Source organism: Mytilus californianus, unplaced genomic scaffold, assembly GCF_021869535.1.
Source record: "Mytilus californianus isolate M0D057914Y unplaced genomic scaffold, xbMytCali1.0.p SCAF_4, whole genome shotgun sequence".
Classification (NCBI taxonomy): domain Eukaryota; kingdom Metazoa; phylum Mollusca; class Bivalvia; order Mytilida; family Mytilidae; genus Mytilus; species Mytilus californianus.
The window spans coordinates 36503713-36530559 of record NW_026262690.1 but is presented as its reverse complement, the minus strand read 5'-3'; the positions used below and the strand labels follow the sequence as shown (position 1 = coordinate 36530559).

At 31.6% G+C, this 26847-nt stretch overlaps 1 protein-coding gene across 3 annotated transcripts in view; it reads right to left on the bottom strand.

Moving 5' to 3' along the window:
* Positions 1-2041: 2041 nt before the first annotated feature.
* LOC127737976 (uncharacterized) overlaps positions 2042-26847 on the bottom strand; it is a 33182-nt gene continuing 8376 nt past the window's right edge. For 2 of the 3 annotated variants that reach the window (XM_052248944.1, XM_052248945.1), the window contains exons 2-7: positions 23688-23845; positions 20331-20465; positions 18004-18147; positions 16293-16436; positions 12767-14680; positions 2042-11339 (exon numbers count right to left, since the gene is read on the bottom strand). In XM_052248944.1, the coding sequence (XP_052104904.1) occupies positions 11179-11339; positions 12767-14680; positions 16293-16436; positions 18004-18147; positions 20331-20436 (2469 nt within the window). In that variant the 5' untranslated portion in view covers positions 20437-20465; positions 23688-23845 and the 3' untranslated portion in view covers positions 2042-11178. The remainder of the gene's footprint in view (positions 11340-12766; positions 14681-16292; positions 16437-18003; positions 18148-20330; positions 20466-23687; positions 23846-26847) is intronic. The other variant, XM_052248946.1, reaches the window with a different exon arrangement.

The following is a 26847-nucleotide window of genomic DNA, read 5'->3' as shown; positions in this document are numbered from 1 at the left end:
AACTTTTAAAGCCCATAGAAACAGATGTTAACAATTAAATATACCAATTTTTCTTTTTCACCTTCTCTAACAAAGAGTTCCATTTCTTTTGTTTAATTTCAACTGGGTTTCCGCCTGGTAAATACTTGTACAAAACTCGAGAACTTTTCTTAAAATTGTATACAAAATAGTAGAAAGATACATACTTTATAAAAATAGTTATCTTTAATTTTTTAACCTGCACAGACAAACCTTTAAATGTTTATATTCACGAAAAGACAATAGTTCTCTATTGAATGTACATGTGACAAGAGCAGACCGGTGTGCTCGATAACTCAGGTGTGAAAAATAATCATACTTTTGGAAATTGTTACATGCTAAGGAGTTTTTGGAACACTTAGAAAATTAATGACCCGAAAGATCTTTCGATTTTTTATGTACATGATTTTTTCCAATTTTTTTTATCAATATGCAGCAAAGATTGGCAGTTTTTAAATTTCAGTTTCACAAGCTTCTAAAGCAATTATCTCGATAAATACTGAACATAAAACATCGTGTATTTGCATGTATATTTCTAATAACACAGTTTAATAAATAATTTCTTTAAAATATACAATTATTATTTAGAAATAACTTTTGATCAGTATCGTTACCGGTTTTGTTTTATTATTGACTTTCTCGACTCTATCATAAGAAGAGTGAATTTTCGTTCACTGGATATCCCACTGGAACATGATTGTTTTTTTAGCATTAAACATTCTTTGTAATATCCAAATCTTCAGATTTTATCGTATGTTTTTGTAAAGAATCATGCAAATATTTTTTTAGTAGTTTATAAAATATGTTTCTCGTACATACATGTATACTAGCAATCCTACCAATCATTTTGTAATAATGCATGGATACTAGTATATATTGGGAATTATTTTAACAGACAAATGATTGAAGCGGGTGTTACTTTTTTAGGAAGCGAATTTCAAAACGATCTAGGAAAGTTGCCATAAATCATATTTTTATAAAATGACAAATTAAGCTTGTGTAAAAATGCAAAAAATATTACTGTAAAAGTGGAACTCTTCTCGATGGATTCCAATGATCTTTTGTTCCATGGTAAATCATCAGGAACGAGAAAATATTGTCAAATCAAGAAATAAACCACCAAGGTTTGATTCCAATTGACAAACGTTACATTTTTATCATGCATTATACAAACGTTAGAATAACAGACTTGTGAGTTGATCCCTTCTTCAATCTGGAACCTGTGAATTGTTTTACATAATTATATAGTTTCATTATAATATTATGAATAGTACAGGATAGTTAAGAAATGAGGTTTGTAATAGTGTATGCCTATACAAACTGTCAATTATAAATATAGTAGTGATATAGATCTAGATCATTATGTACATTTTACTATTCCCCTGATGGAAAGATGAATGCTCAAAAACATCTTAACTATTCCGTATGTTCGTGTGTCTGTCGTCAGGAGCTTCCCCGGTGATTGTTTTCAGTCATATCTTATTTTTGTTGTCCCTTAATGCATTTCTTGTTAATGGCAGATCTTTATGTGTGGATTCATTATTATTCGTGGGACACCAATGTTCGTGGATTTTGTGGGTAAACGTAAACCACGAATTTAAATGTTCAACGAAGTAAAGATTTGTAATAGGCTGGTATGCATATTTCGGCAAAACCACAAAATCAAATATCCACGAAAATACAATTTTCCATCAATCGACGAAAATTGGTTCCCTCGAAAATAAATGAATCCACAGTAATATCTGTTGAATTTATACACGAATTTTCTAGACTAAGTCGATTTAAAGTCTGACGTATTATATAGTAATTTGTCTTTTGTTAAAAACTGTATGTTTACCTATAGATATGCTCTAGATTTCTGGCGCCTTTGAATTTTTGTCTCATTTTCATATACTAGATATTTCCTATAATTTACCTTCCAAATAATAATGAACATAAAGATAATAATTTTGTTATATGGCAGCCCCTAAGACAACTGTTGATAAGAGACACAAGGGAAGAGGCGGTATTTAGTATAAAGTAAGACTTTTTCATGATTTATTATTCACTAAAACAAATAAGCACTTGTTAACAACAAAATGAGATTCTACTGGTTCATCATAACAATACAATAAAATATAACAAAACAAAGCTTCACACAATAAAACACAGCAAGAGAAACTCTGCTTGATAAAATAATGTTCAAAAATCTAATAAATGTATTCTACCTCGGTGCATGGTCATACAGTACTACAAACAGAGACAGTAGTTCACTATTTCTGGTCTATTCAAGCAAGTTATTTTAAACAAGAATATGCGTCCATGGGTTCAAATGTCCAGCTTCAACTGTCATTTTCCTTGTTCGGCGAACCAAAAGGAATCAGGAACATATCTGTAATTTGGCATTTATATTAAAATAAATTGCTTCGCCGAGCGCAGCTGGATACGACCGCAGAGGTCCAACCCTGAACAGTTGGGGCAAAAATGGACACAATATTCGCACTTGATACAGGTCTGAATTTGGATTGTAATTCAATATTTTACACATAATAGGTTTCTGACACAGAATAACTGTAGTCAAAGAACTAAGAATTGGTTATATGATTTGAATTTATATTAATTTTTTTGCTTTTGTGCATTACACTATGCTGTTGCGAATTGACCTTCCCACCCCCCTTTTTAAAAAAAAAAAAATTTGAAGGATTTTCTTTTTGATTTCTGAAATCTTGTGGAGAAAAAAATTGTCCCCCCCTCAGTCATGGTCATAATTTCAATTGAAATTTCCAATGGAGTTTGCAACCATAATAACCCATTTAAATACATCATAAAAGTCTTAAAATAGAAAATGACATACATAATCATAGCTAAAATTAATTTACCTTAATCAGTATTTTTAAAATTATTAAAATAGTAACTTCTAAAAATGAATTGACAGCTAATCACCTCAAGACAATACAAAAAATCTGTATACATAATTTAAAAGCAGTGTAAGGGAGGTAATTCAAAGTTGTGCTTGAATTACCTCCCTTACACTGTAATTTGTACTTCAGTAATTGTCCATTAACCAGGACACCTTTGTTTTTTCTCACTTTTTTGCCCCTAATTCCTAAACAGTTTGAGCCATAACCCCCAAAAGCCAATCCTAACCATCCCTTTGGGGTATGGAAACTTGTGGTATAATTTCAGAGTGATCCATACATTGTTCCACAAGTTATTGTCATGAAACTAGAAAATGCTTATTTTGGCCCATTTGAGTCCCCTAATTCCTTAACTGTTGGGACCATAACCCATAAAATCAATCCCAACCTTCCTTTTGTGGTTATAAACCTTATGTTTAAATTCCATAGATTTCTATTCATTAATACTAAAGTTATTGTTAAAAAACCAAATGTTTTCGGATGAAGACGACGACGACAACGTGATACCAATATACGACCGCAAAATTTTTTATATTTAAAAATCACATCATAATGAATATGTGTACTAAATTTCAAGTTGATGTCACCACAACTTATGGTAAACTACCTTAGTGAAACCTTCAACCTGAGAATGTACTGTTTTCACACTATCACATTTACAGGTTCAGTGATCTTTGAAATTTGGGTCAAAATCGTAATTTGTCATATAATTTAAAATGTTCACATCATGATAACATGTGTACTAAATTGGTGTGACTAAAACTTCATTGTAAACTACCTTGGCCAAAAACCTGAAGAGGGAGAGACTAACACACCAACATGAAAACATAATGCCCCTTCTGTCATAGGGGGCCATAAAAATTGGCATTGAAACACTTGAACATAACAAATTAGGAATGTGTCAGGAGAAACCTGTACATCTAATGACAGACATATAAAAAATTGTATCTAACCTTCCATACCAAAGTTGTTGTGTTGATGTTAATTTTTGAAATTCTTATATTTGCAAAAAGAAGCATTATTCATGTTAAATGTTCATCAGGTACACATAACTGTTTTTAGTTCTGTAAACTTTAAAATTGTATTTTTTTTCATTTTAAGTTGCAAAGAATAATTGGTAGGATGTTAATACTGAATATCAAAATGACGAAAAGGATAACAGATATCTTTTTGTTTCCCCAAATCCTTGAGTTGAACAGCTGTTAGGAAGGATAACAAACTACATTGCACATGCTCTCTAAAGGGAAATAATCCAGATTAATTCAATCTAGTGGTAAGAACAGCAACATTGCAACTGACATATAATTACAAACAATATCTTATCATAAACAGCAATTGTCCTTACAAGTGAATTTAAAAATATGAATACAACAATTGGTGCATGGTATCTTCTGAAATCTTCAGCATGGCATTTTGAAAACACTTACAACAGCTTTATTGCACATTAATATGTAAATACAATAACAAGGCACGTACAATTATTTTATGTATAAATATTTTGCATGCATCATCAAAAACATTTACTACTTTATAATCTTCTAAAATACACATTAATTATCACAAAGCCATGAAAGTACAGTAACCTTGATAAAAATTAACAAGCAAATTGAAAAATTTTACCATTGTATACACCATAAATGAATGATAAATAAAATGCCTTTTTTCCATGGTAAAAATTTAAATAATTCAACATAAAATGTTTAATCTGATGTTTACAAATTTGACAAGGGAAGTAGGTATATCACAATGCCACTTTTATGGCCCTTTGAATTTGAAATTCAAGAAGTATTATAAATCCTTCAAATAACAACCTTCAGATGTATCAAATACATTAGTCTTGTCAGGTATCAGTTTTTATATTCTTAAAATTTGTCTTACATACTTGCTTTAAGGGCTTCAAACTACTTAAAATTCATGCAAAACTTCAATATCGGCCAAAATAGCCTCATTTTGAGATCTTCATATTTATATTTAGATGGCTCCTTCTTTCTGTATCATTTGCAAGTTGTGAGTGGTGATATATTGTTCAATGTACTTTTGTTCATTTAGTAAGAATGAACATAGTCAATGCATTTATAAAAGCTGAGGATTGTTCAGGGCTGTAGGTTTTCAATGAAAAGTCAAGGGTTGCATATTACACTAAATATATAGCTAAGTTACCTATTTCTGAATAAACGTTTCTTATTTTATTTAAATAACTGATTTATCATGTTTACAACAACAAAAAGATAAATCAGTCACAAATTTCTGAATATATGTTTTTTATTTTGTTTAAAAAATTGATTTCTCATTTTAACAACAACAACAACAAAATTAAGAAAACAAAAAGCAACACATGAAATTAACAAATTTTCTGATAAAACTATTTGTATATAGAGATATACATGTATTAATGTCTGCAGCTGACAGAATTTTGGGAGAAAGTCATTTCACCTTATACGAAAAATAAGATGCTGAATAATTACAAATTCAACAAATTCTGTTTTACAAAAATTATTTGGACTGTTTGTAATGTCTTATGATTTCTTTCTCATCATTTATAACATTTATCTTTTCAAAAACTTTAGAATTTAAAAAATTAAGGAAACACAGGAAAATGTATAATGAAAGAGACAAAAAGACCTGATATTTGATGTATGGAAAGAATAACAAACAGAAAAATTATTATTTATAAAAACAGTGTTACGTTATAAACTAAAAATATAAATAAACAAAAAATTATAAAAATCAAATGTAAAATTTATGTTGATCCTTAAAGCTTTAGGATCAAGTATCACATGAATTAATATAATGCATATTCATGAATGAAATGAGATTCTTATCTCCATTTTACTGAAGTTTACTGACATATCTATAAGGAATTAAATAATCATTTCTTTTATAAATGGCTACACAAAGAACCTAAGAATCACATGATATCACTGTTGCAAATGATGTTTTTCTTTAAGGGTTGGAATACATTTGACTCAATAATGAATCAGCAAATAGTAGCAACTAAAATCTATATAAGGATACAATTTCACCCCTGACTTGGCAACTTTAGTCAAATATTCAACAGATTCTTCTGTGCTATTAACTCTTCCTATAGTTCTCAATAAGTGTCTTCAAGCCTAACAAAATAATATCACACATATTAAATTTTTGAACCTCTATATCTAAAATTGTTTTAATTTTTTTCTAGACTTGGAAACTTTTCAGTTTAATATAAATGTCTTAAATGCTTTTGCTGACTATTGAAACACCAAAATCAATGTCACCAAAAATTAAGAAATGGATGCACAGCTTGATGTCAGTTGAAAAGAAAAAGCAAATAGGCTGGATTCTATTGAGAGGTAGAGAAGAAGATGCAGATTAGAGATATGTGTGACAGGGATGGGGTAATCGTAATCTGTAATCATAATCGATTGTAATTGATTACATTTTTTCCAGTAATCGACAGTAATCTGTAATCAAAGACATTTTCGATTACATGTAATCGTAATTTAATCGATTACAGCAAAAATTGTGATGTAATCATCGATTACTTTTCGATTACATTTCGATTACTTTAGTAAAATAGTTTGATGAAATATAACCTATTCTAAATGAAAGTATGTATGTATTCATCACTTTAAAGTACAGATAAAACAGAATGTATTAATATGACTTAAGAGTTTATCAACTGCTTTATATCTATCTATTGTCTCAAGCTGCATTATGATCAACCAGATCCCTACCAAATTTTACTTTATATCTAGCTTTTGAAAAATAAATGGATTTATGTGCTTGTCAATAATTCAAGACCTTATAAAATAAGAAATGAGTCTTAAGTTAAGTACTGTACTACATTAAAGTAGTATGCTTATTTTTATTCAAATTCTTTAAAGCATAATTTTAAATAAGAGTTGGAATTTTAGATTAGAATAGATAATCAGTTGATTCCTTATAATGTTATAATATAAAAATTAAGAAAGTACACAAAATCCTTTCGACAATGAAATATTGGCTATGCATTGAAATTCTTTTGGAGAAATAGATACATGTATCCCATTTTGACAATATAAATATATATTGTTTATAATTTGATTAGAGAATAAAAAAATCTAAACAAAATTCTTGTCTTTACTAATCAGATGATAAAAGACTTCTAATAAATAAGATGTAGACTTTGTTTTCATTTCAATTATGTCTAATTAAGAGGGAGATTTACATTATTTTGCCCCAGGTTATAAATTGTACTCCATTGGCAGTTTTATAACCTGTAATTAGGGTGGTTATCCAAACAAAAGGATTAATTCATGCATGTCATTATAATTATAAATTTTGATCTTTGAAATTAGCTGAACTAATTAATTATTCTACTTTTTTTCAGAGGAAAATTTCCAATATTGCAATTAACTATGTTAAATAAAAATATACCTGTTTTTAATGAGTAAAAACAAAAAAGCTTCTCTAAGTCAGTATGAAAGCAAAATTTTTGAAAACAAACTTGCAATATAAATAAGTGATTGATGCAATGCGATGTCATCTCTCGTTCATGTTGAAAGCCAAAATTTCAAGAATGTTTGAATATTTCTGATCCTCAGTAAGAGATTCCATCTAGAAAACAAATGTCAAATTAAAATTTGAAAACAATGCTCTAAATGCTGTTTTTGGTAAAGTTCTAAATTTCCACTATATAAACGTTGAGCAACATAATTGTGTTTAACTTACTTTATAATTTTTTTTGTAATTTTGTAAAATGTAATTGACAGTAATCGAAAAGTAATGTAATTACTTTTGATAAAGTAATCGATTGCAATTAATTACATACAAAAATCAGAGTAATCGATTATTAATCGATTACACAAAAATCCTTCATGTAATCGATTACATTTGTCAGTAATCGTGCCCATCCCTGATGTGTGACCTCTTAATAACTTTGAATTCCATTTTAAAGTTATGGTATCTCAGAAAGCAATGTGATAAAATATCAAAATATTACACTACCAGTAAAAGAGTCTGTGTGAATTTGATGTTTTCTCAAAGTGGTTTAGAGGGTGTTGCATATTTTAGAAGTGTGTTCCTCTGAACTGAACAGGACTGAAAAACTTATCTTTTCAAATCAAAAATTAAAATGAGATATGTGTAAGCTTAATTCTTCCAAAAGAGTCAGCACATGTTTGATTAGTGTTGGTCAAGTATAGTTGGAGAATTTGGGATTAACAAAAACCTAATGATGCAAGATTACAAAAAATATTCCTGTGTGTCAATTATGAGTTATAGTCAACACAAAATAGGTATCAATGGATAATTTACTTAACATAGAACATAATACTGGACATATTAAAATAGGATGCTTCTTAATTTCCCATTCAAATTGTTTTAGGTTTTAAGGGAATAAATCAAGCCCTACAAAAGACCTTTTTCCTTTTGCCATAAATGGCAAAATTCAGTGAAAAAATATAACGATAATACAACTTTTTCTTATCATGCCTATATACAAGATTACTAAGTAATGAAAGTGATGATCCAGTTGAAATAGGTTTAAACTAATAAAATGTGTTGAGTAGGTTTTTATATATTTATATCTTCTTTTCTTCTTTTTATCCATGATGTCATACATGCCATTTCTATGTAGGAAATGGGGTACAACTCATGTAAACTTTCATTTCTCAATGCTTTGCTCTTGCGCCAACTGGCATTTCATTTGCGCCAAAATAATCTTTCATTTGAGCCACAAATCATATTTCATTTGCGCCAAAATAAAACATTTCATTTGCGCCAATAATACAGGTAAATAGAATTGTCACATTGGCACTCATACCACATCTTCTTATTTATAAATAGTATAAAAATAGTTTTATTCAAAAGAGACTTTTAAAAATAACTTTAAAACACATTTTGATTGCATAATAAAACATATTCCTCCGTAATCAGTCATTGTAACATAAGAGACTTTTCATAATAATGTTAAAACACAGTTCTGTTATAAATCAAAGAGATCATAAAACCTAAGAGAAAGCATTATACACTGGAGTAAAACAAAAAGTTGGTTCTGACACAAGACTTGTAAGCAACTGCTCGGATGTACTCATGCACACTGGATAACCCAATATTTGTGGTCATAAAAAATTACAGACATATTTCTTCTACATAAAAATAAGGATATGTGGTATGATTGCCAATGAGACAACTATCCACCAAAGTTCAAATGAAGTGGATGAAATCAATTATAGGCAACCGTACAGCCTTCAAAAATGAGGAAAAACCCATACCATATAGTCGGCTTGAAACAGTCCCGACATGAAAAATATGAAACAATCCAATTGAGAAAAAAACTAATTTGTCTCAGAATTGACAATGTCCATCTTGACACCTAGCTCAAACATGTGATCACTATATAGATTTAAACCTAAGTGACTCTCAGTTTTATATAGCAATGAATATTTAAACTTTTCCATTATATGTTACCTGTAAAATGGCGCAAATGAAATATAACCTTGTGGCGTAAATGAAAGATTGGATTTTGTAAAAATTGGCGCAAATTCAATGTGCCCTCATTTCTTTATTCTGAGGGCAGTTTTTTAATTCAAGCAAATGCATACATTACAATATTACCTACTTTTTCAGCTACATAACCTTTTAGATATCAAACGATACATTGTCCATTCGACCTTTAAATGCCACTTTATGATGGAGTTTCTGGATATAAAAGTCAATCAGATCTTTAATAATTTTCATATCATGTTTCCTCTTATTGTCATGACAAATTTGTTCTAATGCTATCACGAATTAATATTTTAAAGGAATATAATTGTCTCTAAAATATGCTATGCCCTCTTTTCTAAATGTCTTATTCCAACAAACACTTAAAAAAAAAGAATAAATAAATGTTAATATAAAACTTTATGAACAACTTTATACTCAATACAAAAAAATAAATACCATGATTATTTTTTTTAAAATTTAATATTTTTCGGTAAAATTAGGCCAAGGTTATTAATTACAGTATATCATAAAATCTTAGATACCATATATACTTTTTATATCATAAAATCCTAGATACCATATATACTTTTTATATCATAAATTATTTTTCACAATTCTGCTCTGGTTACTGTCTTTTGGTCGTAAAAAAGCTTCTTCTTTTGGTCATAAAAAAGCTTCTGTCTACATTTGAAAAAAATTCAATGAAGTGTTGACAACGTTATTGATAACTGAAAAACTTTAACCTTAGACTATCTAAAAGCAATGAAAACTAAGCTGAAAAAATATCTAAATCCATTTATCAGTCAAATATGGAAAAATGAAAATAAATATTTTCACAATATTGCTCTAGAAAATTGCCTAAAAAAAATTTAACCAGAGACTGAACCAAAACCAAATAATCTGGGATCCCTAAGTCTCTTTTTCACACATAAATGTCACAGGCTCAACAAATACAAGTTATTTATTCTATGTTGCTTAAATATCTTCTGAAAAATTCAGTCATTTTCATTCCATATATAGAGGTTTATTCCTTAGCTGTAGATTTCCAAGTAAAATAGCACTAATATGCACTACAATTAAAAATTTACTCTCTTGTAAAACTCTGCAAAACATCCACAACAAAAGGCACTAAAATACTATAATTTCAACAAGCATTCTATGGCAATACAGTCCCCTACCGGTTAAAAATTCATTGCATTGGAACAAAATTCTAACTTGATCTATAACTTGTCATGGTGTAAACTATATAGCAAATTTTAAGTCAATATCTTCAAGCCTGACGAAAAAAAGTGTTGATTATTTAAGTGAATTTTTTAAGTCCAAGGACCATAACGCTACACAAAATCATCAGACAGGAACAAAATTCGAAATTGATCTGTAACTTGTCATGATAAAACAATAAACCAAATATCAAATCAATATCTTCAAGCATGAAGAAAAAAAGTGTGGAAAACTGATTTGCCGGACTGACGGACGGAGTGCAAACCTAAAGTGCCCTTCGACTTCGTCGGTACTGGGGACTAAAAAGAAGTAAAATGATTTTCGAACACACATGTTACTATAGATACAATTTCATTAAGATGGTATCAAATGTATTTGACTTGTTAGATAGGGTTTAATAACAATAGGGTTTTTACATACACTATAAAATGGCACTGTTATAATATTAAATACTTAATTTAGTTCCTCTTTACCACTGTTTACGAAAATTTGAAATTCTTGAATGTTTGACATTATTAAACTCTACATTGAATCAAAATTCAAAGTTGAACCATTCCACATCTAATTTTCCTTTGGATCTTGCTCACCATTTTCACAATTCTACAGTGGTATCCATTTCTATCTCAGAGGTTTGAAGGGGTTTTCTTCTCTCTAGGAATGTTATAATCAGTAACATAAAACATCCAAACAGGGCTACAGATCCATTGACCCTAAAGACATTCATCCAGGAACCAGTTGAATCTTTTATCAAACCTGAAATATATGAAACAATCATACTTATAGCACTTTCCGGATGAAGTATGTCAGTAAAAAATTAGTTTTCAGTAAAAATGTATGTAGCCGATTTTAATCATTTCATATGACCATCTTAAGAACATTTGCATCAAATTTCCCTTATATTTCTGCTTAAATAAATATTTTAATATGGGATGATTTAGCACAACATTCAATCATAATCCCATATAATTTTGATAGCAGTTTTTTCTACAGTGCAATCAGGTAACCTTTGAGTTTCAACTTTCAAATTGAATATGGTTAAAGGTCTAACAATGACCAATAAGATGAAAACTGGATGCAAGACTGGCTGTCCACCATGCCTAGAGGCTTACCTTACCATGCCTAGAGGCTTACCTTACCATGCCTAGAGGCTTACCTTACCAAAGTCATATTGTGACAATCACCTTTCATCAATAACTACTAATTCAAAAATTTGTTTAATGAAGATTTGATGCAAGACTGGAGCTCTTATTTGCCTATAAGCTTTTAAGCATCAGTCATAATATCAACTTGACCTCTGACCTCTAAACTTAAAATTAAATAGGGTTCAAGAATTCCCCATGGCCAGGCAATGGATGTTGTCAAATTTAATTGGATGTAGAGATATGACAGAGTTATATATTATTTACAAGATTTAAACTCATGTGATGACCTTGACCTTTTTTTCATGCTCTCTACATGTTACATTTTCTGAATCTTGAAATATTTAATGAAGGAGGTACATTACTTTGATCTGTCCCAACATCTAAAATGACCCAACCTCCAAATTGAGGGACAGACTTCTTACTTCAGTGTTAAGTATGGCATCTAAACCTTGAACTTGATATGTAATTTGGCATTGTTATCTAAAGATCTAAAATCAGCTTAATATCTATATAGGAACAGCAAAAAAAAGTCTACAAAAGTACAAGATTCATGAAATTATACAAGTCCAAGGGCAGTAAATGCATTCCCATGAAAAGTAAGTCATCAGCAAGAAAATGCGCATTAGGACTAAAATCCATTATAATACATTGTTATACACAATATACAAGTCAGCTCAATGTCTTCAGGCATAACCAGTTGAAATGTGAGCTATTGCTCACTAATGATACCACCATTATAAATATTTGGTAAAATAGGTCAAGTGATGGATGTAAAAAGTCATCACATGGTTTAGCATGGTCACATGAATGTCGATTCCAAATTTTAGAAAGACTTGATTAGTAGTTCCTGAGAAAAATGTGACAAAAATTTCATACATTGTGTTAACTTGCTATTAAACTGGAATGTGTACTATTTGGATTTACCAATTTTACATATCCTTACAGTTATCATTGTTTAACTTGAAAGAAACTGAGAAGATGAATGAAATGCCAGCTGTTTTTTTTTATAAAATTTTAATGATTAATCTTCATGGTTACCTGATTCCACTGGATTAATCAGCAACGATAATGATGCAGAAAAAGCAATAAATCCAAAGGCATGTGAAAATTTCTCTAATCCTAAACTGTTGATAATTGTATTAAACAAAACACCATTGTATCCTCCAGAAAAAAATCCATAAATTCCAACAAATATGGCAAGATGGAGAAATGTGCTCATATCTGGAGTGAACACTATTCCCAATCCCATTAGAAAAGTTGCTCCAAAATATATAGTTTTACAGTTATTTGGACACATGTGTGTACACCATCCAAAGAACAGTCTTCCAAATAATTCAGATATGCTGATAATGGCGATGATCATAGCCCCTTGTGTGTCTGTTCCGCCAATTTCTTCACAAAACGGAGGTAAAATATTAAATATACTCAGATATCCAAGCGATTCACAAAAAACAAAAATAAGGTACAGAAGAAAAACAGGATTTTTGAATAGGCTCCAATCAAATATACATAATTTTTTATAAGACCAACAATGACCCTTCTTGTCTAAAGTCTGAGATTCAATAAGAATTCCTCTATTGCTATTATCTAGCCTTTCAAAAGTCTGAGGTATACTCTGCATTGATATACTGGCTACTACACCCAGACTGGCACATAAAGATGGATCATAGGATTTCAGACTAATAACTGATGCTGTAAGACGTTGCTTGTCATCTTTTTTTAACCATATCATCTTTTTTAGAAGTGATTCTTTCTCAGCCTTTAAACTGTTCTGGCTATTACATTCATCACTTAGATTTTTTATTTGATTTTCTTCATCTATTTTATATTTGTCATTGGTAAGGATGGCCTTTAAACTTGTGTTCCCTGCAGATAAATGTCTTCGTTTTCCCTGACTACGAGATTTTGTGACAGGCTTTTGATTTTCAAGAGAAAATTTCTCATTTTCTTTATATTCAAAAATGTTCATCTTGTCTTGGTCATGTTCATTAATTCTGAATTTTCTTTCATCCTCTACTTCATCAGTCTGTGACTCAGTTACTGATTTACTTTTTGAAGCTGATTCTCTAGAAGTAGAGTCAAGAGAGACAACTCCTAAGCTCTGTTTCCGACTAGTCTCACTAAGTGAGGCTACTCCAATACTTTGCTGATCATCAGAATAAATGGATTTTCCCATGACATCAATATTTGAACATACAGATGGGTCAAAGGATTTCAAACTGATCACTGATGCATTTATCTGATTGTCATCCTTCAAGACTTCAATTGCATCGTCATTTTCAGAGTATAATGATTTACCCAGTACTTCAGGATTAGAACAAAGAGAAGGATCAAATGACTTGAGACTGATAACAGAAGCTGTCATTTGTTTTTCCTGCTTAGAACTGATATCTAAACTTAGTTGATCTTCTGAGCACAAGGACCTTGTCATATTTTCTGGATTTGTATACAGAGAAGGATTAAAAGATTTCAGACTAACGATAGAAGCATTAGCCATTTTGTTTCCTCGTTTGGATTTCTTCTGTGCATGCCTTAACAGATATTCCCCCTCTGAAACATAACTATTCTGACTTCTGCCATCGTCTACCGATATATAACTTTTATCATCACAATGAATGAGGTCACTAGCATCTAAAAGTATCATACTTTGTTGATCTACAGACGGTGTCATTTTCTGACTAACCTTTTTCCCATTTCTTTTTTTAATGGGATAATTATTATGTGGTCTGAGTAAACAAGCAAATACACATATGTTGTACAAGATACCAGCAAAGATCATCATACATCCTTTAAGTGACATTACGTCAATAAGATATCTCATAAAATATGGCAGTACTACTGCACCCAATCCTCCTCCTGCTGTAACAATGCCATTAGCAAGTGCTCGTCTCTTGTGAAAATAATGTACAAAGCTCACAACACAGGGACTGAATGAGAAACCATAACCAATTCCTGTAAATGAAAAAATATAACTGTAGTTATGAAAATTTTAACATATGCTTTTTTCAGTAACACAATGTAAGACAAGAGTGCACATGCTGAAATGTCTCACCTGCTTTACTGACCATTGATTCTATCTTGAAGTCTTAAAGGAAAAGGTTTTACTACAGGTATCACATACACTTAACATTTTTAAATATCCATGACAATGAGGTCAAGGTCAGATAAATCCTGTCATATAGACATGTGTACACCTTACAATTATTCCATACACCAAATATAGTAGATCTATTGCTTATGGTAATTGAAATAGAGACCAAAACACAAAAACTTAACATTGATCAATGAACCATGAAATTGAGGTCAAGGTCAGATTATACATGCAAGACAGACATGTACACCTTACAATCATTCCATACACCAAATATAGCTGACCAAAAACACAAAAACTTAACATTGACAAATGAAATAGGAAAATGATGTCAAGGTCAGATGATACATGCTAGACAGACATATACACCTTACAATCATTGCGTACACCAAATATAGTTAACATTGTGCTTACAGTATCTGAGAAATGGACCTATTCATATAACTGTAACCTTGAACACTGATCCATGAAATGAGGTCAAGGTCAGGTGAGCGTGTAAATTTTCCTGTATATTCCCACATTTATCGCTATTTAAGAGTTTCATACATCAATATGCATTAAACTGTTAATTGTCAAGTATACACGAAATTGATTTGTAAACTCTTTCAACCTAAAAGTTAATTAACCTTATATATAAAATGGTTCTTTTGTGATGATCGACAGATGACCAAAATGTGCATATTTGATTAAGATATTTATTTATAATAATTAAATTGGCTATTCATACATGAAATACCTTTTGAAAACACAGCAATCAGTGAAATGTTCAAAAATGTTAATTAGCGACGATATATTTATTATTGTCATAACCCGAACTCACTCCAAATTCTATATATTTTAATTTGTAATACTTGTATTTATTTGTAATCAAGTATCTGTCAGTCAATTAATTACAATACAGTGATTTTTCGCATGTATTTTCCTACTTAGCGAAAATTATACACAGTGAATATTAAACCTGTCCATTTTGTCATCAAATTGTGAAAAAAGCCAACAAGAACAAACCCAATATACAGTATAGTTATCCTATTGCTCGTAATATATGAGAAATTCACATGACAAAATAAATATAATTTTTTTCATGCAGTCACTGAACCATGAAAGTGAGGTCAAGGACAATGGAAATATGACAGTCGGTAACTTTGCAACAAAAGGTATCTGCATACAAGGTATGAAGCATCCAGATCCTCTACCTTAAATAGAAAGCTTTATACAAATAGTTTACGCTGACGCTGCAAGATAGTAGTCCCTATGTCTTGCATACTGCAACTTTCGTCGCAGGCAAGACAAAAACTATACTTGAAACATCTGCATGCATAAATACTATGGAGAAAATCCCATAATTTATACAATGCATTTTTTAAAAATAAATTAAAAAAAAAAACACATATTTTTCAATCAAAGGTGTTCATTCTTTCATTTTCCTCCTAATTTCTTTTTTAATCATGTAATATATCTAAATGTTTTACAAACCTGTGAGACAACCATATGTCAGATAATAGTATTCCAAAGATGGAGCAAAAGCTGTCAATAAAAATCCTGTCCCGCCAAATAATCCACCAACAAAACAGACTGCTCGGTGAGAAAACTTCATACTCAGTGCAGTTCCAACAGGCCCTATAAGGGTAAATAAAAGTATCCTTTAAACAAATATGATAGCTTTGAAAAATCCTTAAAGATGTCCCTACCTTACCTTTTCCATTTACATTTTTTTTTAAATTGACTTTAAATTCTCACCATTTTTGACTTTCAAAATTTTTTTCAATTCTAAAATTAGTGAGACAGTCTCCTAATTTAGTGATGTTTATGTATAACTTTTTAATCTTTTTAATATCCCTGTCAAATGTATCTGAAATCTTATTATTCTATCAATAAAATATAGTTTGAATATTCAACCAAGTATAGTTTGCCTATCTTATAGAAAGATAGAATCTTACTCAAGTACAAAAACTTAATGTTGATAACTGAACCATGAAATTAAATTAGTCAATTGAATCCTGTCTAAGGACATATGCCAGACAGAAATTTCAATGCATGAGGCATCAGGATACTAACTTGTAATATCCCTTTCTTCTACCTTTTGAAATATAAAGTGTAATATACCAGGGTAATTGTTCTTGCTGTCTAAATTGATGACAACCTTTTAGCATTCCTACATCTCCCATTCTGTGACATTTGTCCCAGACAAGACAAAAACATTTCAGCTTTTTATAGCCATTCATTTAACCAAGAATATGACATTATGGACAATAGTTATATGCCAGATCCATACATCATACCATAAGCCATCTATTAACAAAATATGGATTATCCAGTTAACTTTCATTTTGTAAAAAAAAAAAACATTTTACACTGGAAACACTGCTGCAGTCAGATTCACATCTCAATCTCTCCTATTCTGCAGCATTTGCAATAGGCAAAAAAAACCTTTTACTAAATGTTCAATGAAGTACAATTTTTCTATAGGCTTGTATGTATATTTTTTTAAAAGAACGAAATCAAATATCCACAAACATACATGTTTTCCTTAATCCACAAAAAATTGGAAACAATGAAAATAAAGGAATCCACTGTAACTGATGAAAGAAATTTAGATCACAGTGACCTTTTAATGAAAGATAGAGATAATGATGGTTGTATTTTGTTCTTGGTCACATTTTCATAAGTTTAAATATGCTGCCATTTAGAGACATACAGACAGAGATAATGATGGTTGCATTTTGTTCTTGGTCACATTTACAAAAGTTTTAATATGCTGCCATTAAAAGACATTAAGACAATGTCTTACCTAGCCCTAGATAAAAGAAACCAGTTAATGATTGTATAGACCGGAGTTCTTTGTTTCTGAAATTGTGCTCTCTAGACAGTTCAACATATAATACACCAAATGATTTTAGAGATCCAATCACCAATGACTTACCTAGCCCCAGATAAAAGAAACCAGTTAATGATTGTATAGACTGGAGTTCTTTGTTACTGACATTGTGCTCTCTAGACAGTTCAACATATAATACACCAAATGATTTCAGTGATCCAATCACCAATGACTTACCTAGCCCTAGATAAAAGAAACCAGTTAATGATTGTATAGACTGGAGTTCTTTGTTACTGGCATTGTGTTCTCTAGACAGTTCAACATATAATACACCAAATGATTTCAGTGATCCAATCACCAATGACTTACCTAGCCCCAGATAAAAGAAACCAGTTAATGATTGTATAGACTGGAGTTCTTTGTTACTGGCATTGTGCTCTCTAGACAGTTCAACATATAATACACCAAATGATTTCAGAGATCCAATCACCAGGAAAAGAATCATAGAAGCAGCTAAAATAAATGGAAAACAAAATGATATTAAGCATTCTCATTATCATTTTCAAATGCTTGTATTAAATTATTGTGATTGGCTGATCTGTACTTAGTGTCTTTTTGTTGTGGTGATGTATAAGTACCCGTCCACGTCCACTCTGTGTTTTTGTTAGATGTATTTCTATTTGTATCCATCTGATGAGTTAAACCTTTTTCAACTGATTTTTATAGTTTGTTCTTATGTTGTGCTGTTGCACCACTGTCCGAGGCTGGGGGGATTGAGCGCTCACAAACGTGTTTAACCCCGCCACATTCTGTATGTGCCTGTGCCAAGTCAGGAGCCTGTAATTCAGTGGTTATCGTTGGTTCATGTCTGTCATATTTGTTTTTCATAAATTGTTTTGTTATATATTAGGCGGTTAGTTTTCTCAATTGAATGATTTCATATTTTTCATGTTGGGGCCTTTTATAGCCGACCATATGGTATGGGTTTTTCTCAATATTGAAGTCCGTATGGTTGCCAATAATTGCTTACATCCACATCATTTGAACTTTGGTGGATAGTTGTCTCATTGGCAATCATACCACATCTCCTTATTTTTATATTGAAAAGGTAATAAACAATGAAAGTCTTACAAATTATGAGACACTATACCAGATTTTTATTTAAAAGATCACAAATTGTTATAGCATATCTATTGTATGTCTGTGTTTGATACAACTTGTTTGCTGCCTAATGCCATATTGTAACTTAATATATATTTTTTTAGTTGTTTTGATAAAGCATTGTTCATTCTTTCATTTGTTAATTTTTTCATTACAATTGTTCATTCATTCAATCATTCATTCATTCATTCATTCATTCATTCATTCATAACATTTGATTAAATAAGCCTAGTTTAGTGTCCTGTGATTTTTTTATAATTTTTAATAATCTTTCTTTGTATCATTATTTTTATTTTGGTGCTTTCAAATATCATACCAATTAGTCAAATAGATTTTAAAATGGAAATTACCTTAAGTCTGAAATTTAAATATAATTTGTTAACCCTATACAACACATGCATATTCTTTATCTAGTGGTAAGTTTGACTCTGTTAACCTACTAACCAAACACAATGAACCATGCATATCCTTTATCTAGTGGTAAGTTTGACTCTGTTAACCTACTAACCAAACACAATGAACCATGCATATCCTTTATCTAGTGGTAAAGTTTGACTCTGTTAACCTACTAACCAAACACAATGAACCATGCATATCCTTTATCTAGTGGTAAGTTTGACTCTGTTTACTTACTTACAATAAACTGTTAACACAGAGATATGTCTCACCTATTTGTTATTTTGATAATGCAAATTTTGAAATTAAAATAGCAAAACTTTAACATGTTAGTTATGCAAATATTCAAAGTCAATGAACCATGACTGAAGGTACAGGGCTAAACAATCTCCATGGAAATGAGATGTGTCAATGCTAATACAACTGCAAACCAAATACCATTGACTTTTCATAAGTCGTCCTTTAAACAAACCTAAACACAAACATTAACTTGTAAACTATGCCAATACATTTGCATACCGAATATCATTGACTTAACATTAGTGGTTCATCTTAAACTGAACTAATCACAAACTAATACATGTAAACTAAGCAAAAGTTTCAAAGTCAATAGACCATGACTGAGGGGTAGGGACCAAATATTCTCCATGGAAATGAGATGTGCTAATGCTTATACAACTGCATACCAATTATCATTGACCTACCACTAACGGTTCCACCTAAACTGACCTAATCACAAACTAATACATGTAAACTAAGCAAAGTTTCAAAGTCAATAGACCTTGACTGAGGGGGTGGGGCCAAATAATCTCCATGGTAATGAGATGTGCCAATGCTAATACAACTGCATACCAAATATAATTGACCTACCACTAGTGGTTCACCATGAACTAGACCTAATCACAAACTAATATATTGTTGACGCCCCCGCCATCGTCGTCGTTGCCGACGCCAGAACTAGCATACCTATGTCTCGCTTTTTGACTCTGTCAAGGAGAGACAAAAAACACCACAACCCATGGATATCCTTTATCTACATTTGTACAGGTAAATTTTACTCTGTTAACTTACTTACCAAACACTACAACCCATGCATATCTTTTATCTATAGGTAAATTTGAATCTGTTAACTGACTTACCAAACACCACAACCCATGCATATCCTTTATCTACAGGTAAATTTGACTCTGTTAACTGACTTTCCTCTTCGTCATCATTCTCTCCGGCTTGCCCTTTCTCCTTCATACTGCTATTTTTTTCTATTATGACATCTACTAAATTAAAATTTACAAAATTACTGTCTGTTTTCACAACATATATATTAGTCATGATAATACACAAAGAACCATTTTGATTCAAGCTTAAGTTAATTGCTATGATTGTTTAATGCCTTTCTACTAGCCATTAACAGTAGAAACATATTTCAGTATGTCTGCAAAAATATATCAAGATGTTATCATTAAACATTTGGTTATTAATGATAACAATGTTGGCCTTGTTTACCATTGTCCCTTAGACCCAATATGATCTTTATGATTCATGTAATTGTCGTTTAAGTTAGATTAAACAAGTTAAAGGAGTAGGGGCATAAAGGCCTGGTTTTGGCCCAAGAAAATAAAGTTTTTGAGAACTATTTCAAATTTGCAACAACATTTGGAAATGCATTAGTTCAAGAAATTTAAATGAATTACATCAGATTTTTGATGCTATGACGTCACAATTACGTCTTAAAAGGCTCCAAATTCATGAAACCAAAGAAAACTGCTAACTTTATGCAGTTTTCTTTCATTATTTCCTATGTGGAAACATCGTGCGCAAACAAGAAACAACAAAATAATTTAAGAGATGCTTTATTATAACTATTGGCATATTCCATTGTATTTTAATCAAATATAAGGTTGTTTCTTGGGTGCGCACATACTTTTCCAATCTAATACAGACCTAAAGGTTGAGGTAAAACAAGGAAAATCATAAAATTTTACAAAATACACACATTTTGTCACAGTTTGTTGCCATGGTTACTTGTTAAATGTGAAATTTGTTTTTATTTTCTGAACACCTTGAACTTTAGAACCTTGGATAAAGTGATGAATATGTATGGTAAATTTTCAATTTGAACTAATATTTGGGCCAAATAAGGGCCTTATTGCCCCTCCTCCTTTCAATTTAAAAAGGGCTGAAATGTGGGACATAGTTACTGCGTGTATTGTGATAAAAACTGATTTCAACAATTGAATTCCTCCTTATACCTCATAAAATCATTAAAGGTTGAAATTTTTTTGGAAAATTAAACTGTTTGAAAACTAACCAAAGTTAGTGAGGCATTAATCCTCCATAAGAACTCCTACACAGAATTTCATCATAGTAGGTTACTTGATTTTTTAAAACTAAATCCAGATGTAGGTCTGCAGAAAACCTTATAGTCACTGGAGTGAGGAATGTATGTCTGTAAAAAGCCTTAGTCACTGGAGTGTGGAATGTAGGTCTGCAGTAAACCTTATAGTCACTGGAGTGTGGAATGTAGGTCTGCAGAAAACCTTAAGTCACTGGAGTGTGGACTTAAGGTCTGCAGAAAACCTTATAGTCACTGGAGTTTGGACTGTAGGTCTGCAGAAAACCTTAAGTTATTGGAGTTTGGACTGTAGGTCTGCAGAAAACCTTAAGTCACTGGAGTTTGGACTGTAGGTCTGCAGAAAACCTTAAGTCACTGGAGTTTGGACTGTAGGTCTTCAGAAAACCTTATGTCACTAGAGTGTGGACTGTAGGTCTGCAGAAAACCTTAAGTCACTGGAGTGAGGAATGTAGGTCTGTAGAAAGCCTTAGTCACTGGAGTGTGGAATGTAGGTCTGCAGTAAACCTTATAGTCACTGGAGTGTGGACTGTAGGTCTGCAGAAAACCTTAAGTCATTAGAGTGTGGACAGTAGGTCTGCAGAAAACCTTTAGTCACTGGAGTGAGGAATGTAGGTCTGTAGAAAGCCTTAGTCACTTGAGTGTGGACTGTAGGTCTGCAGAAAACCTTATAGTCACTGGAGTGTGGAATGTAGGTCTGCAGAAAACCTTAAGTCACTGGAGTGTGGACTGTAGGTCTGCAGAAAACCTTATAGTCACTGGAGTTTGGACTGTTGGTCTGCTGAAAACCTTAAGTCATTAGAGTTTGGACTGTAGGTCTGCAGAAAACCTTAAGTCACTGGAGTGTGGACTGTAGGTCTGCAGAAAACCTTGAGTCACTGGAGTTTGGACAGTAGATCTGCAGAAAACCGTAAGTCACTGGAGTTTGGACTGTAGGTCTGCAGAAAACCTTAAGTCATTGGAGTGTGGACTGTAGGTCTGCAGAAAATTTCTGAGTCACTGGAGTGTGGACTGTAGGTCTGCAGAAAACCTTAAGTCACTGGAGTTTGGACTGTAGGTCTGCAGAAAACCTTAAGTCATTGGAGTTTGGACTGTAGGTCTGCAGAAAACCTTAAGTCATTGGAGTTTGGACTGTAGGTCTGCAGAAAACCTTAAGTCACTGGAGTGTGGACTGTTGGTCTGCAGAAAACCTTAAGTCACTGGAGTTTGGACTGTAGGTCTGCAGAAAACCTTAAGTCATTGGAGTTTGGACTGTAGGTCTGCAGAAAACCTTAAGTCACTGGAGTTTGGACTATAGGTCTGCAGAAAACCTTAAGTCACTGGAGTGTGGACTGTAGGTCTGCAGAAAACCTTAAGTCACTGGAGTTTGGACTGTAGGTCTGCAGAAAACCTTAGATACTGGAGTGTAGAATGTACATGTAGGTCTGCAGAAGGACCTTGTTTTTTAATTTGAGGCTATTACCATGGCAACTTTCCTTTAGATGCATTCCTATATTAAGATGATATGTTGTACAAATGTAGGTCAACAAGTAAGAATGACCCCTCATTAATGGAATGCTACCACATGCATTATATGTTTAGTTTTACATGTTATATGACAGCCTTGTCCAATTCTTAAATAGACTGTAAAATACCCAAAAGTGTAAATACTTATATGGGGAAACTTAAATATCAATGTCAGGGTACAAATATGTATACCAGTAAAAGCAGGTGTACAAATACACTGAGTTTGATTTTATTCTGTCAAAATTGTGTTCCATTCTTATGAAATCTGTAGGGTATACATGTACTGCACTCACAACCTCAGGGAAAGGAAAGATATATGCAGATTGACAGGATCATCTACAATATGTTCCCTGCCCACATTATAATAAGTACCACTCCTTGCTGCTAACAATATGTTCCCTGCCCACATAATAATAAGTACCACTCCTTGCTGCTAACAATATGTTCCCTGCCCACATAATAATAAGTACCACTCCTTGCTGCTAACAATATGTTCCCTGCCCACATAATAATAAGTACCACTCCTTGCTGCTAACAATATGTTCCCTGCCCACATAATAATAAGTACCACTCCTTGCTGCTAACAATATATTCCCTGCCCACTTAATAATAAGTACCACTCCTTGCTGTTAATACTCACAGTATTGACTGCCATTAAAAGCTTCAGTGTTAACATTTGTCTTATTCCATTATCAAAGTCTCCTTTTCAAAACCACCATCTTAATGAAAAACATGTAGCACTTTTGTCTTTATATTGACAGCTCCATCTTGTATTCTATATATAACAGGGTTGATGCTCTACAAAATACATAGAAATTACCATTAGTGATACTACCTTATTTTAAATTAAAAATTGTTCACTCATCATTAAAACAGATAAACACTAATAAAATTTATTCACAAATTTGATAATTTTTGTTTCAGATATCTTCTATATATATACATACAGTACTTCACAACTGTATGCCATTTAACATGGGGGAAACATAGACATCTGGGTGATCATTCTACAGAACACTTATAATTAAGGACAAATATTGCTCATGGTTAGTAATAGTTGACATTTATTTCCCTCATCCTGTTCACAGCATAAAACTAGATGCTAAATGAGTATAACACTGTTTTCTCATATCTTGAAATAATGGAGATCTGAAACAATAAATCAAAAAATTAACAAAAATCATATGGTTATTCCTTTAGATGCTACAAAAAGCCTGTATCACTAACCTGGCATTTGGGCATAAATGTATACCAGGCCAGGGTTGATTTTAACCTTATCCAAAGTAAGGCCCCATCCACTGTGTAATTTGTGTCACAATGAAAGAACCTTAGTGAGCGCACTCACATACCCCACGTCCCTACATTGTCATTGGAGAAATAAAATAAGTGTAAGAAAAAAAAATTGTATCAGAAAAAAAAATTGAATCATAATTTCCTGTCAATATGCACATCTACATAGTATGTCCTTATTATCTACACAGTTTCATGAAATTCTTATAAGTGGTTTGAGAGGAGTTGCGATGACAAAAGGTTGCAGTAGTATATTGGGCAAATATATATATAAGTTCAAAGGGGCGTAACTCCTGGAAAAAAAATTGATTCGTAATTTCCTGTCGATATGCACATCTACGTAGTATGTCCTTATTATCTGAAAAGGTTTCATGAAATTCTGTTGTGTGGTTTGAGAGGAGTTGCGATGACAAAAGGTTGCAGTAGTATATTGGGCAAATAAGTTCAAAGGGGCGTCACTCCTGGGAAAAAAATTGAATCGTAATTTCCTGTCGATATGCACATCTACGTAGTATGTCCTTATTATCTGAAAAGGTTTCATGAAATTCTGTTGTGTGGTTTGAGAGGAGTTGCGATGACAATCTGTTGCAGTAGTACATTAAAGAAAATAAGTTCAAAGGGGCGTAACACCTAGAAAAAGAATTGAATAGTAATTTCCTGTCGCTATGCACAACTACATAGTATGTCCTTATTATCTAAAAAGGTTTCGTGAAATTCTGTTGTGTGGTTTGAGAGGAGTTGCAATGACAAGAAACAGGACTGACGGACTGACTGACTGACGGACAGACGGTCGGACGGGTCAAAAACATTATACCCTCCGCAACTCGTTGCGTGGGGTATAATAAAGCAGAATTTGGAATTTTTTTCTTCACCAATATAAATCCTTTCACCAGTCAGGGGACTTACTTAAATGAGTGATTTTTAAATCACTGATTCAAGTAACATTGTGTCCACAAATGTTGGAAGTAAGAGTTGTCTTTCTTTAATAATCACATATTTAAGTAGTACAAATAAATCACTAGACTATGTGATTTAATTTTATTGTAGCTTTAAAAATATAATACTAATGATCCAGGGACAAATTATGTTGCTAAAATTATCAGAACAAACATCTGTGTTGATAGGATGACTGGTCATGTCAGGTGATGACCTTGTACTGAATCTGGGATAATGACATGAAAATCACTTGTATCATACCTCTATTTTCTTCCAAAAAATCACTTCTTTAAGTATTATTATTTTAATTACCCCCACTAATTTCAACTTCCCCGAACAGTGAAATTTTGATCGCGAACAGTAAAATTTTATTACATAATCTGTAAGACGAAACCTTGAATTTTACAGGAAAATTACTCCCACTGTAGGGAAAAATCTGTTAAGAAAGTATCAGTTCATTATGTAAAGCCTTCATTATAGCATTTTATCAACAAATATGGAATTAACAGCTAAATGATTACATCAAAGGCATAAACCTTGCTATTTAAAAGAAGAACAAGAGGCTGTCAGAGTGACAGCAAACCGGATTTCCTGCAGAGGTCAAACCCTGAACAGTTGAGCAAGTATGGACACTACATTTAAGCTTAAAACAGCTCTGAATTTGGATTGTGATTGAATATTTGACACAGCATAGGTTTGTGACACAAAATGAATGTGGTCAAAGAACTGAGAAAATTTGAAATTGGACATTTACCTATTATGGTCCAATATCCAAAATCTAAGTACATTGTTAGAATCAGCATATCAAAGAACCCCAAGAACTCAATTTTTGATGAAATCAAACAAAAGTTTAATTTAGAACCCTTTGGACCTCAATGTGGACCAATTTGATAAAGGAGCCCACAATCTAAAATCTCTAAATACATGGTTAGATTCAGCATTTCGAAGAAACCCCATAAATTCAGTTTTTGTTGAATCAAACAAAGTTTAATTTTGGACCCTGATTTGGAACAACTTGAAAACTGGGCCCAATCTAATATTTAAATACAGGTTTAGATTCAGCATTTGAAAGAACCCTATATATATTTAATTTATGTTGAAATGAAACACAGTTTAATTTTATCCATATAATTTTCTGTTCAAAGGGAAATAACTCAAACTGAATAAATTATAAACACATAGTTCTCTAAAATTAGATATGATTTAACCACTATTTTCTTAAATTAGATATGATGTTACACAATGTATATCTATTTTCAAATTATAATCAAATATAATTAATAGTTCCAAATATTTTTTCTTTCATTTGTCACAAACTAATATAGATCTGCAACTTATCTATCAATGTCAACAACTTTATCTACACAGTGTAATGTAATGAAATATATCCTTTAATAAAAAAAGATTATTATCTAATTAAAGAAGTTCACTTCATCAAAAAAAAATTATATATATAGCATTCATAAAATTAGTTTATACAGAATAACAAACAAACCTACCACAAAATTCTTCAAACAATTTACCAAAGAAAAGAAAAAAAAATCCAAAATGTCATTTATCATTCATACAACAGT